Source organism: Rhagoletis pomonella, unplaced genomic scaffold (assembly GCF_013731165.1).
Source record: "Rhagoletis pomonella isolate Grant_MI unplaced genomic scaffold, Rhpom_1.0 Rhpom_scaffold_00006, whole genome shotgun sequence".
Taxonomy (NCBI): domain Eukaryota; kingdom Metazoa; phylum Arthropoda; class Insecta; order Diptera; family Tephritidae; genus Rhagoletis; species Rhagoletis pomonella.
The window spans coordinates 62,922,683-62,934,447 of record NW_023458560.1 but is presented as its reverse complement, the minus strand read 5'-3'; the positions used below and the strand labels follow the sequence as shown (position 1 = coordinate 62,934,447).

Here is an 11,765-nt window from a genome sequence, read left to right as displayed (position 1 = left end):
ATAAAGATAAAGATAAAGATAAAGATAAAGATAAAGATAAAGATAAAAATGAAGATGAAGATGAAGATGAAGATGAAGATGAAGATGAAGATGGAGATGGGATAAAAATAAAATTTAATATGAAAATGAAGATGGAGATAAAAAAAATTTAAGGGGAAGGCAAAGATTATTATTTAAAAAAAATTTTTAGTATGAAACGAGCCTGAAATGAATCAAATGAAGTTTCATTTCCGTAGTGCTGCCCAAACGCACCACGCTTTGTTAGATTTCTTAATTTTTTCAGAACTGTGGAAAACAAATTTTCTCCCAACTGGCTTACAGTTTTTGATTGGCTTAATTTTTCAAATTTTCGCTTACAACAAAAAGATATAAAATGGAATCGAAAAATCCCATCTGAGTGCTAAAAAATTTAAATTTATTTGCACTTCTGTATGTAAACGTGCTTCCGCGTTTATGTTGCATTTTTAAAGATGTATATCTGTGTTAGACATACATAAGCAAATACCCATGATTGGTAATTTAATTCGCTTGAAATGTATTCCTTCCGAAAACGAAAAAATAGTTTTCACCAAATTGAATTTGGCAGCCTGATATTGAATGCATCACGCTGATTGCATTTCCCAATCTCCGAATATCGATTACGGCAACAAGCTTACTTAACTGGAATTTAAAGCGTTTGCAATGCAAAATGCAAATCCAAATTATACTGGCGGAAAGCAGAGAGCAGTATAATTTAGGAAAATATGAAGCAACTTTGATTAAAGTAAAGGTTGGTGAGGCGTATGAGTAACTTTTTCCAGACAGCAACCCCACCAATTTAAAGATGCGCATACGCCTAGTTGAACTTTGCTATTTCTAATGAAATCAACACATTTTCAGTTTCAATGCAAGGCAGCTACATAAATACGTACGTATGTACATATGTATGTGTATTTGCCAATACAGGCATATAAATTTCTAGTTCAACGCGTACTTTGTCCTTGATTGTTTGAGACAGCATTGAAATTGAGGCAGAGAAAGCAAACGGATTTTAAAATGATGAAAAGCAAAGATGGAGAGAGCGGGTGCACACCGCCGTAGGTCGACGACTATGCTGTGAAGATGTCAACGCAAATGGCAAATGCGGCTTTGAAAGCGGGCAACAGCTGCATTTGTCATAAATAAAAGATGAATGCCAAGCGCTGCTGCTAAAGCGATAACTACGATGCCAGCGGCGGCGGCGGCGACAGCGACCTCGTAAAATAACTTTCCACACGAAAGATACACAAACATAAGCTTGCAAAGTAGCTTTGCTCTGGCAGCAGCACCACTAAGGCAGCAAAAGCGTACTACTTATATGCGACAAAATGGCCAAAACGGAAACTGACAATCTCAGAATAGCCCGCAGCGTTGTTGACAACGAGCAAACACTTGTGAATGGCTATGCTTGCGTGAAAAGGAATGAGATAGAGTTGACATTGGGTTGGATAGACGGGCGTGCAGACAAGGTTGGTGTTGTTGGACACTAAAATGAATTATTACCTGCACAGCTGGTTGCTAAAGTGAGCGGCTGCATGGCTTGCCGACTAATTGACTTTCCTACTGGCAAACTGGCTGAACTCCCCCTTTTTGTGGGTCCTTACATTCATGAAAGACTGTCATATGCAAACACTTGCGTATCCGTGTGTTTTGAAAGCGGCCACCAATTGCTCATGTTTATGCAGCGCTTCCGTTTGCTTTTGCTTAACATACAAAACATGAAGCTGAAAAAGCAAAAAATATTCGAAAACTACATAAATATGAGCTCAGGCCGTTAAGCAAACACAGCTGCAGTAGTGCCTTGAATTGGCTGGTGCAAGCGAATTTATACATATATGCACATTAGGGTGGTCCAAAAATGCATGTCAAAAAGTAAGGTCGAAATTTTAATGCTCTCAGCCTCTATAATTGTTCTGTATCGAAAAATACTCCGGTTTTCTTCAGACGGGCTCCAATAATAATACCCAATTGTTTATTTAGTCATTTTTTCATAGTAACTATATTTTATAGGTCCGCCAAAAACCCCAGAAAAAGCAAGAAAGGGGCGACCCATAAAAAATTTTTAGTATTAAAAAATGGTTTTATAAATAATTGAGTATTATTATTGGAAGGCATCTGAAGAGAACCAAAATTTTCTGATCGATAAATACGAAAAGCTGTTTTTTCCCCATATAAAATTTTGAATGGGATTTTTTGATTTCAAAATAAAAAAATAGGGAGCATTAAAATTCCGACTTAAATTTTTTTTTTTTTACCACCCTAATGTACTTAAATTTAACCCAGTTAACTACATTAGCAAATTTTTTTCCATATGCAGGGTTTATTAAAGCGACATTATACATTTGTTGTATATTTTCTTATTTTTTATGTTCTTGCAACTAAAACGGTGGTCTGATGTACCCACCCCAGTTCATGGCATGTAAGATGTGTCCTTTCCCAGCTCAATCTGGTAATTCGTGAGCTTTTCAAATGCCCTATCATTCCGGTTTTTCGGCAACCATATGAGTTAGGTTATGTTAAATTAGGCTGAGGTTTACAGTTATTGCCGTTCCGCTTTAAACAACTTGGTTTTTGGCAAGAAAGTGCATAAGCTCCTAATATTCATAAATAGCTTTGAAGTAATCGATATCATCGAAGTAGTAGTACATAACTACCAAAAGTTTTTGCTCGCCATTTTGCTTGAGCCTGGCAATGGCAGATAAGGTGTTGAATGGTTTCCTCTTCGCCCTCATCCATGCAGCTACTGCTGTAATCGTTCCAGAGGTGCGACCAGTCTGCCTGCATGTAATCCAATCAGGCAATGTCCATGAATTTTTCATTCAGTAGAAGTTTATCCCATATACTTATCTATAGTCTGAAGTGTTGGCTTTTTCTTGTATTTTTCTATTTGGTTTGATTATAAAGAAAATCTAAACTTTCCACATTGCATTTGATCTCACCAAGCCAGGTGTCGGACATCGAACAGCAACCGCGCCGCGGCCTCCTATGAATTTAACAAATATTTCTATAATATTATTCTTAAATTTATGAAAAGCCTCCTTGAATTTATCAAAAATAATATCTTCCTAATTTCCTATGAAAAGTAGTCCATATTATTTATTACATAGAATTGTGCCAGTATGACGATCACCGTAGCTGAATAGATACATAGATCTTTGAACTGCGAGATGTCAAACAGTTGATTCCGAATTCGGCAAAAGGCTCGCGAATTAATTAATTTCTTACTATTTTGTTAATACGATTTTCCGATCTTATTTATTATTATTTTTTTCTCCGCACGCCAGTGTGCTTTTCTATCTCTTTTCAATAATAGTAACTTGTATTTGTTAACATGGCGACGTGCTAGGAAATATCATTTGCCAGGCTATTATACATCATTAGCAACCAGTAGAAATACTACTGGCGTCATACTAGTTGACTGGGTAGGTTGCCAATACATTACCCTTTAAAGGAATTAGTAATAGACTTCACAAGGTGTGGTATACTGTCGTATGTATCACGATATGAGTGCCACACGAAAGAGATTGTGGTTTGAGTATACTTTTAACAGGGTTGCCACCCGTTTACAAAGTTAAATTCAATGTATACTATAGGTTAAATAAATTAGTTCAATATGGATATCGATCAAACTGGATTTGAATAAACTAAACTACATGTAGGAGAGTTGCCACCTGTTTTAAAAATTAAATTTAACTTGCATTAATTGAATAAAATAATTTAAATATATACGAAAATATTTGTCTCAGAGGAAAGGGGTTTAACAAGATTTTCGATTTAAAAATTTGTTAACAGGGTGGCCACCTGTTAGAAAACCCGAATTGCATTAAAGTACACATAAGTTATACACAAATTATATGAGTGTTAAGAAATCTTTAGCTTGAACATCTAGAATATTAAAGAGGGTGGCCACCTTTTTAGAAAGTAAAAATCTAGTTATTTAATATGTTAAAGGAATTACTTATTAAAAGATGGGTATCAATGGAAATGATTTTAAAAAGGCTTTATTTCTTTATTAAATCAAATTCAACTTAACTCATCAGGTAACTGTAATACATAAGTATCCAATATCAGACGCAAGAGATTTACTTATATCTAAGCTATATGTAGGAGTGTTGCCACTTGTTTGAAAAGTCGAATTTAGCTAAGTTATACACGAAGACGAAAACAAATCGAAGACGAGCACGAACACGAAGCCAAACAAGAAGACGGGACTTAGGACAAAATTAAAAGTACATAATACAAATTTCAACGGCATTAAACGAAATAAAAATGTATCGAAGTAGTGACAGATGGCGCTGATCAAATATTAAGTCATAGAAGATGTACGCCATCGCATATTTATGAATATTTCATCGACTATTTTAACTTGAATGTGGCTCTGACATAGCCCGCGAGTCAATACGAAGGCGCAGGTTCATTATAATAAGCGCCGCTTTTTTTCTTTTTTGAGTGTTTTTTGTGGAGAGAGAATTCCATTTGAGTATTGAAACTGCAGTTTTTTATGTTCTTAACCATAAAAGTCGGTAGAGTAATATAATATATATATTATATTTGTAGATAAGGGCATCGAATGCTAAAATAGCAGCAGCTTCCTTATAAGCTAATCCTTTAATTCCTGTTATCTTATTAAACACGACAAAAGTAACTCGTTTTATTTGCCAAAGATTTCGAAATGACCTCCTTCTCACACTATCATATTTCCACTTCTTCATTATTGTTGGAACATTTTTCATACCAAATACAACATTACCAATACAACTATGCCTGGTAATAAATTTCACTTTTTGCATATTTGAATCACAAAGCCCATTGGTATTTTAAATTACAGTTTTCCTGTTGGCAAAACGTAAAAGCAGCTTATATAAGTATTAGTGAGCAGCTATTCAAAGCGCGTGGAAAGTCAAGGCAACAGCATGCAGACTTTTCACTACTTTTTTCAATACAGTTTTTTTACTACAATTTTTCTCACTTCCTTACCATTTTAAGCGCGCTAGCTTTTCTTTCCCTTGCCACTTTTTATGTCGCACAAAATGGGAATTTACTGCCGCGCTGCTTGGCATTGTGAAAAAAATTGTTAAAATGAACTTCCTTCCCGAGACAGTCTTAACAAAGGATTCAACCTTTTGCACATTTCTCTTTTAGCGCACAACTGCAGCAAGAGATTTAGTATTAATATGCAAGACAAAGAAAAAGGAAGTCGGTACAATAAGGCTAATTAAGTCAGCAGGTGATTTTTTAATGAAACGCTGCCGCCACGCTTGTAAGCATAAATAATTAAATTTTAAATGACTTACATTTTACGACTTTAACAGCTTTGTATGCAACACTTTTGCCATAAAAAAATATTTCTTTTATTACTTTCCTTCATAATTTTTCATAGTTTACACAATTTTTGATGTGTAAACATCTTAGCTCTCGGTATGGGTAAAATTTGCGTTTCACCCAGCAGAAAATCTGTAATTTCGTGTTGTATGTACAAATGAACGTTTCCAAACTAGTTCGAGATCATTTCGGGTCTAGTTCACGACTAGTTTAGGACCATTTCGGGCCTAGCTCAGAATCATTTCCCGATCTTTTCGGAACCTGTTCAAGACGATTTTGAGACTAGTTCAGGGTCATTTTGGGACTAGTTCGGGACCGTTTCAAGACTTATTCTATATCATTTCGGGACAAGTTCAGAACTATTTTGCGACCATCTTGAGACTAGATCAGTATAATTTTTGAACCAACAAAGACCATTTCGCGACCATTCGAGGACTTGGTCGAGATCATTTCGAAACTAGTTCACGATTTTTCGGGACTACTTAGTTCGTGATAATTTCGAGATTTCTTCAGTACCATTTCAAGACAATTTCAGACTATTTTGGGCCTTTAACGACTAGTTAGGGCGATTTTGGGATTGGTTCAGGATCATTTTGGGACTAGTTCATAGCAATTTCGGGTTTAGTTTGGCATAATTATGGGACTATTTTAAGACCTGTTCGAGATCATTCCTGGACAATCTCACGAATTTTTCAAAACCATTTTGGTACTAATTTAGGACAATTATGTCTCTCGTTTATGATGATTTCGGGATAGTTCGAAACTAGTCACGAAATCATCCTGAAACTGTCCTGAACTAATCCTAAAGTAGTTATGAAATAGTCGTGTACTAGTAGCGACAAAATGAATAAAAAGAAATGAAGTTAATATTTAATTTCTGACTTAACCAATTTATGTATGTAACTAAATCGCCGGGTGCTTTTCCAAGCCGCCGTACACATATATTTACACATCAAATTTAATGAATACTCACACCTTTTTTTAATTTCTTTACAGCTGCACTGTTGTCCTATTCAATGCCAAGCGTCAAACACAGGCCTACCTGGTCAACACCTCCCGCAAAGCTTTCACATCGGTCGCATTTTCGCGCTGCGGCCGCTATGTCGCCACCGGCGAGTGTGGCATCAATCCCGCCATCAAAGTATGGGAGCTGGACTCGCCGAATGGCAATCTCGAGCACACCACCGGCGGCAATGTGGTTGCGGAATTTTTCGATCACAAATACGCTGTCACATGTGTGGTAAGTCAAACGCTTGCAAATGTGCAAACATATTTTCCTCCTCTTTTTCCATTTTCATGCAAACGCTCCTCTCCCACTCTCTTTTGCAGGCCTTCTCACCCACCGGCAAGTACCTGGTCTCCATTGGTTCACAACACGATATGATTGTGAATGTATTCGATTGGAAATTGAATCAAAAAATGGCCTCGAATAAAATCAGCTCAAAAGTGTCGGCACTAAGTTTCGCCGAAGATGGCAGCTACTTTGTTACAGTGGGCAATCGTCATGTCAAGTACTGGTATATGGAGGGAGGCCGCAGGGTATGTGTAAGCTCGCTCAACCAACTACTCGCTTTCATTTACTAATTATTTTTTCTTCCAACCATTCTTTCAGTACAAGGATCCCATACCGTTGATGGGACGCAGTGCCATATTGGGTGATTTGCGCGACAATGATTTTTGTGCGGTCGCCTGCGGCAAGGATGAAATGAAAGATCGCACATATGCCATCACCCGGCAGGGTCATTTGGTGGAGTTCAGTTCACGCCGTTTGCTGGACAAGTGGGTGCAATGTCGCACAACGAGTGCCAATTGTTTAACGGTGAATTCACGTTTCATACTCGTCGGTTGTGCCGAAGCCATTATACGCATTTTTAATGCCGCCACACTGGAATATGTGACGACATTGCCGCGCACACATTATTTGGGGGTGGACGTGGCGCAAGGTATACATATCAATCATATAATGGCTGTGCCACCGCATGCCAAATACCCGGACTGTGTGGCAATGGTGTACGATGAGCAGCGAGCGAAGGTGAGTTTTCGCGCGAGTGGATATTTTAAGCTGAAATTATCGGTGCTGTAGCCCTGGTGGAAATTTGTGTAGCATTAAGCTCAGCGTGCATTTCCTTCTGGGTTATACCACATACAGTATTGCAGTAGGTAGTTTCTAGAGAACCACTGACATACCTTATTCAAAGACGAGGCAACACCAATTGCAATAAATATTATCGTTATCGATACTCTAAACTACTTGCCTACATATCTAAACAATAAACTCAATATATCGCGAGCGTTTTCATCTAACAACCCTCGTAACACTCCATTTCCTAGACGTTTTTCTCAAAACCGAGTTCTTCGAGGTACCAAACACTCTGCAAAGCATTTCCTGTGATCAGTTCCGCCCTCAATGCCGATATTCCGCTATAAAATTGGCTGGAGAATAACGCTAACCAAGAGACTAATAAAAAATGTAGGATAGCACGACAAATCTATCCTAAATTAGATAGAGAAAAATCTAGCTCACTTCTTAAAAGTAATAAATATTTCAAGGGGAATCTGCTAAAAACACATCATTCACATCATATCCATCGACAAAGTGCCCAGGTTTTGCCTGTTTGTTAAGAAATATCCAAAAAATGTTTTAAAAATTCCACCGATTTCAAATCGTACGAATTGCATATTATCTATTGGTGAGGGCCCGCCTACTTCCGTTCCATCACTACTTTCTTGAATGTCTGGCTGAACTTAGTCCTATGAGTATATAACTTTCTTACCTTCATCAAAATAACGAACTGGCTTAACTTCTAGGGAAAGGAATGGTATAAGTAGACTCAATTACTGTATCTGTAGCGATTTATGGCGGCCCAAAATATGTCTCCTTCCCACGTTGGATGAGGCCAGCTACGATAACCTAACTTACCCTCCACATTAGGACCTACCATCTGTATACGATTCATCATCATGCAGAGTTGGTACTGTAGGTGCCCGATTTGAAGGATATATGCATACATTTTTGAGGTTATACTATATTACTATATAGTATAAGTATGTATGTCTGCAGAGCCCAGCCGATTAAAAAGCATTTTCTTATAGAAACGAATCGGTTAGAAAATTAGCAAATGGTGATGAGTCTCAGTTGGCCTAAATAGGGACCGCAGCCTTAGCCTAACCTGACTCCGATCTTGCTTGAAGTCAATCGCCTTAGTTAGCCGCAGCTTGATTTTTGTGAAGAAGCTTTTCCTCCCACTAAAAATCATCGACCAATCCAATGATAGTCGACTCGATGCCTATGAGATAGTCAGTTTTATATAAGATGGTGGTCAAAAATTTCAATAGCATTTCATGTATAAAGTATATAGAAGCATTAATGTATCCTTAATATTTAAATGTTATTTCAGGTTAAAAAAAAATCTTATTTTAGAAACCTTCAGAAACTCACTTTCCTTTAACCTTGAGTATAAAATTAATCACAGTTTATTTTTACCACCCCACAGGTCAGTTGCGTGTACAACGATCACTCGCTCTACATCTGGGACATGCGGGATATCAAGCGTGTGGGTAAATCGCACTCCTTTCTCTATCATTCCACCTGCATTTGGGGCGTGGAAACTGTGCCATACAACTTGGAGCGTGAGCTATCGGATACACTGCCTGAAGAGTCGTTTGTGACGTGCTCCTCGGATGACACCATACGCGTGTGGGGCCTTGACGGCTGTACCAATACTGAAAACTATCGCAGAAATATCTACTCCAAGGAACTATTGAAAATTATGTACATCGATGAGGAAATGAATTTTATAAAGGATCAAGATTTATCGGGCGATAAGAACTCAAATACTGCTTATGATGGACGCAATGGCGTACGCTGTATACGAATTAGTCCGGAGTTGCAGCATTTGGCCAGCGGCGATCGGTGTGGCAATATAAGAATCTATAATTTGGCAAACACCAAGCTAATCATAACAATCGAGGCGCACGAATCGGAAGTGCTATGTCTCGAGTATTCGAATGAGAAGATCGAACGAAAGTTGTTGGCGAGCGCAAGTCGCGATCGACTAATACATGTGTTCGACGTGTCGCAGGATTATTTACTGCTACAGACGTTGGACGATCATTCTTCGTCCATAACATCGATAAAGTTTGTAGGATCGGGACTCAATTTCCAGATGATTTCCTGTGGTGCGGACAAGTCGATTATGTTCAGAACGTTTCAGGTGAGTGCTGAAAAAATTATATTATTATGACACATTTTAGATAATTTTATTTTTCTCGTCTTCACTGCGCGCAGGGCAACATCTTCTTGCGCGGCACAAACACCTCCGGCAAGACGACGCTGTACGACATGGAGGTCGATTCCAATTCCAAGCACATACTCACCGCCTGCCAGGACCGCAACATACGCGTCTACGGCACACAGAATGCCAAACACACAAAAACCTTTAAGGGCTCCCATTCGGACGAAGGCAGCTTGATTAAGCTCAGCCTAGATCCCAGCGGCATTTATGTGGCCACCTCGTGCACAGACAAAACGCTCGCAGTCTACGATTACTACTCGAATGAGTGCATGGCGCGCATGTATGGCCACAGTGAGCTCGTCACTGGCCTCAAATTCACCAATGATTGCCGCCATCTAATCTCTGCCAGCGGTGATGGCTGCATTTTCGTGTGGCAGGTGCCGCATGATATGATTGTCACCATGCAAGCGCGTCTCTCACAACAGCGACTACGTTCCGGCCATGCGCCACTTCCAGCCCGACCTGGTTCAATTATCGCCACACCAGAGGGCATCATTATCGAATCGCCAACACACGAAATGGAAGAGTCGGCAACACCACAAAAATTCACTGCATCACCGTCCATGTTCACCGACGAGCTAGCGCTGACGCCGGGCTACAAATTCTCTGACGTTGGTCAACTGCCGCAGTGGGCGAAGCGCAAGGCCGTGGTCAATGCAGATGAGCCGAGTAATGGTGGTGGGGTTGCCATACCCGGTTCGACGGTATCTGCCATGCAATCTGCCTCGTCCACCTCCAATTTAAGCTCCTCACCCAGTCAGTTGGGTGTTGGTGGCGTACCGCGTGCGCGCGGCCGTTGGGCGCAACGTGGCCCATTTGACCCTGACGACCTGCGTTCGAATTCAGAAAGTCCACTGGGTACTGTGTCATCGAGCGGCGGCGGTGGCGGCGGCGGTGGCGGTGTTGGTGTTGGTAGCGGCATCGTTGGCGGCGTCGGCGGCGGAGTTGGCTTGAGTAGTGGCGGTATAGGCAATACGCAAACGTCCGACTATAACAGCGCGTCCTCCAAGGATATAATGTACAACCAGACTTACCTCAGTGAAGATTCGTCCATAGACTCGGGTATGGAGACGCGGCGGGAGTTGAAGTTTATTGGCAGCAATAATACCGGTACAGTGCCAATAGCGACTGGCAGTAATGGTGGCACAACGGCAAATCGGTTGGTGCCGGAAAAGCGCAAGCCTGGCCTTCGTTTTGATCCACAATCCAATGAGCATGATGGTGATGTGGAAGACATCTCCGATGGTGAGCGCACCAGTTCGGATCACGGCATGTTCTACAACAACATATCGCCCAGCACGCCAACGTAAGTGGACACACGCGCTTTGAATAATTTGAAAATTGAACTTAACTCATTTTATCCTCTGCTTTTGTAGCGACTTCAAAGTCACCGCCATGAATGAGGATGAGCTGCGCAAGTCGATGCGTCGACAGAAATTCGAGAAGACCGGCCTAACGCTACCCGGCAATGGCAGCACACACACAGCCAGCACTGGCACCGGCACAGGCACCTCCGACACTGAAGACGAAGGCTCTACACCGAGCGCAGAGAATGCCGAACGTTCGCTGGCGTCTACTTTGGGCGGCAGCTCGGAGAGTATACCAGCAACGACAAGCAGTTTCTTGCAGGCCGCTCTGCCAGAAGGTCCCGGCAGCATGCTGGAGCGTGGCAGCACAAGTAAGTCGCTTGGGTAAAGCAAAGCAATGGAGAACTTGCTCTAATGTATTATACACTTTACAGATCGACGCAGTATTAGTGCCAAACACAACACTGAAAACGGCAAGCCTGTGCCCGCTACGCCCACCATAACCAAATCGTTCACCAGCACGAAAAAGGACGAGCTACTAAAGGTGATCAGCGAAGTGAAGCAACAGCTAGAAAATGTAAGTTTTCCCATTAAATTGTATATCCGCATTCTTTTAGCAATGCTAATCGCATTTGTGAGCGTTTTATTTTCACATAAATCTTTTTATTTGTCTCGTCCCTAATCCTGTGTCTGTATCTCTTAATTGACACACAACATATGACCACAAAAAAAAAAAAAAAAAAAATTACTATTCCTGTTTGGTGATTGTATTTGTTTGACGGGTGGTACACGACGTTTTGTGCTTAGGGCGCACGTAAAAATG

General features: G+C 40.3%; 1 protein-coding gene across 1 annotated transcript in view; it reads left to right on the top strand.

Moving 5' to 3' along the window:
• LOC118742028 overlaps positions 1 to 11,765 on the top strand; it is a 135,793-nt gene that overhangs the window by 109,876 nt on the left and 14,152 nt on the right. The window contains exons 3-9 of the mRNA XM_036473995.1: positions 6,337 to 6,580; positions 6,670 to 6,879; positions 6,953 to 7,372; positions 8,835 to 9,554; positions 9,629 to 10,941; positions 11,012 to 11,313; positions 11,377 to 11,519. Coding sequence (XP_036329888.1) covers positions 6,337 to 6,580; positions 6,670 to 6,879; positions 6,953 to 7,372; positions 8,835 to 9,554; positions 9,629 to 10,941; positions 11,012 to 11,313; positions 11,377 to 11,519 — 3,352 coding nt within the window. The remainder of the gene's footprint in view (positions 1 to 6,336; positions 6,581 to 6,669; positions 6,880 to 6,952; positions 7,373 to 8,834; positions 9,555 to 9,628; positions 10,942 to 11,011; positions 11,314 to 11,376; positions 11,520 to 11,765) is intronic.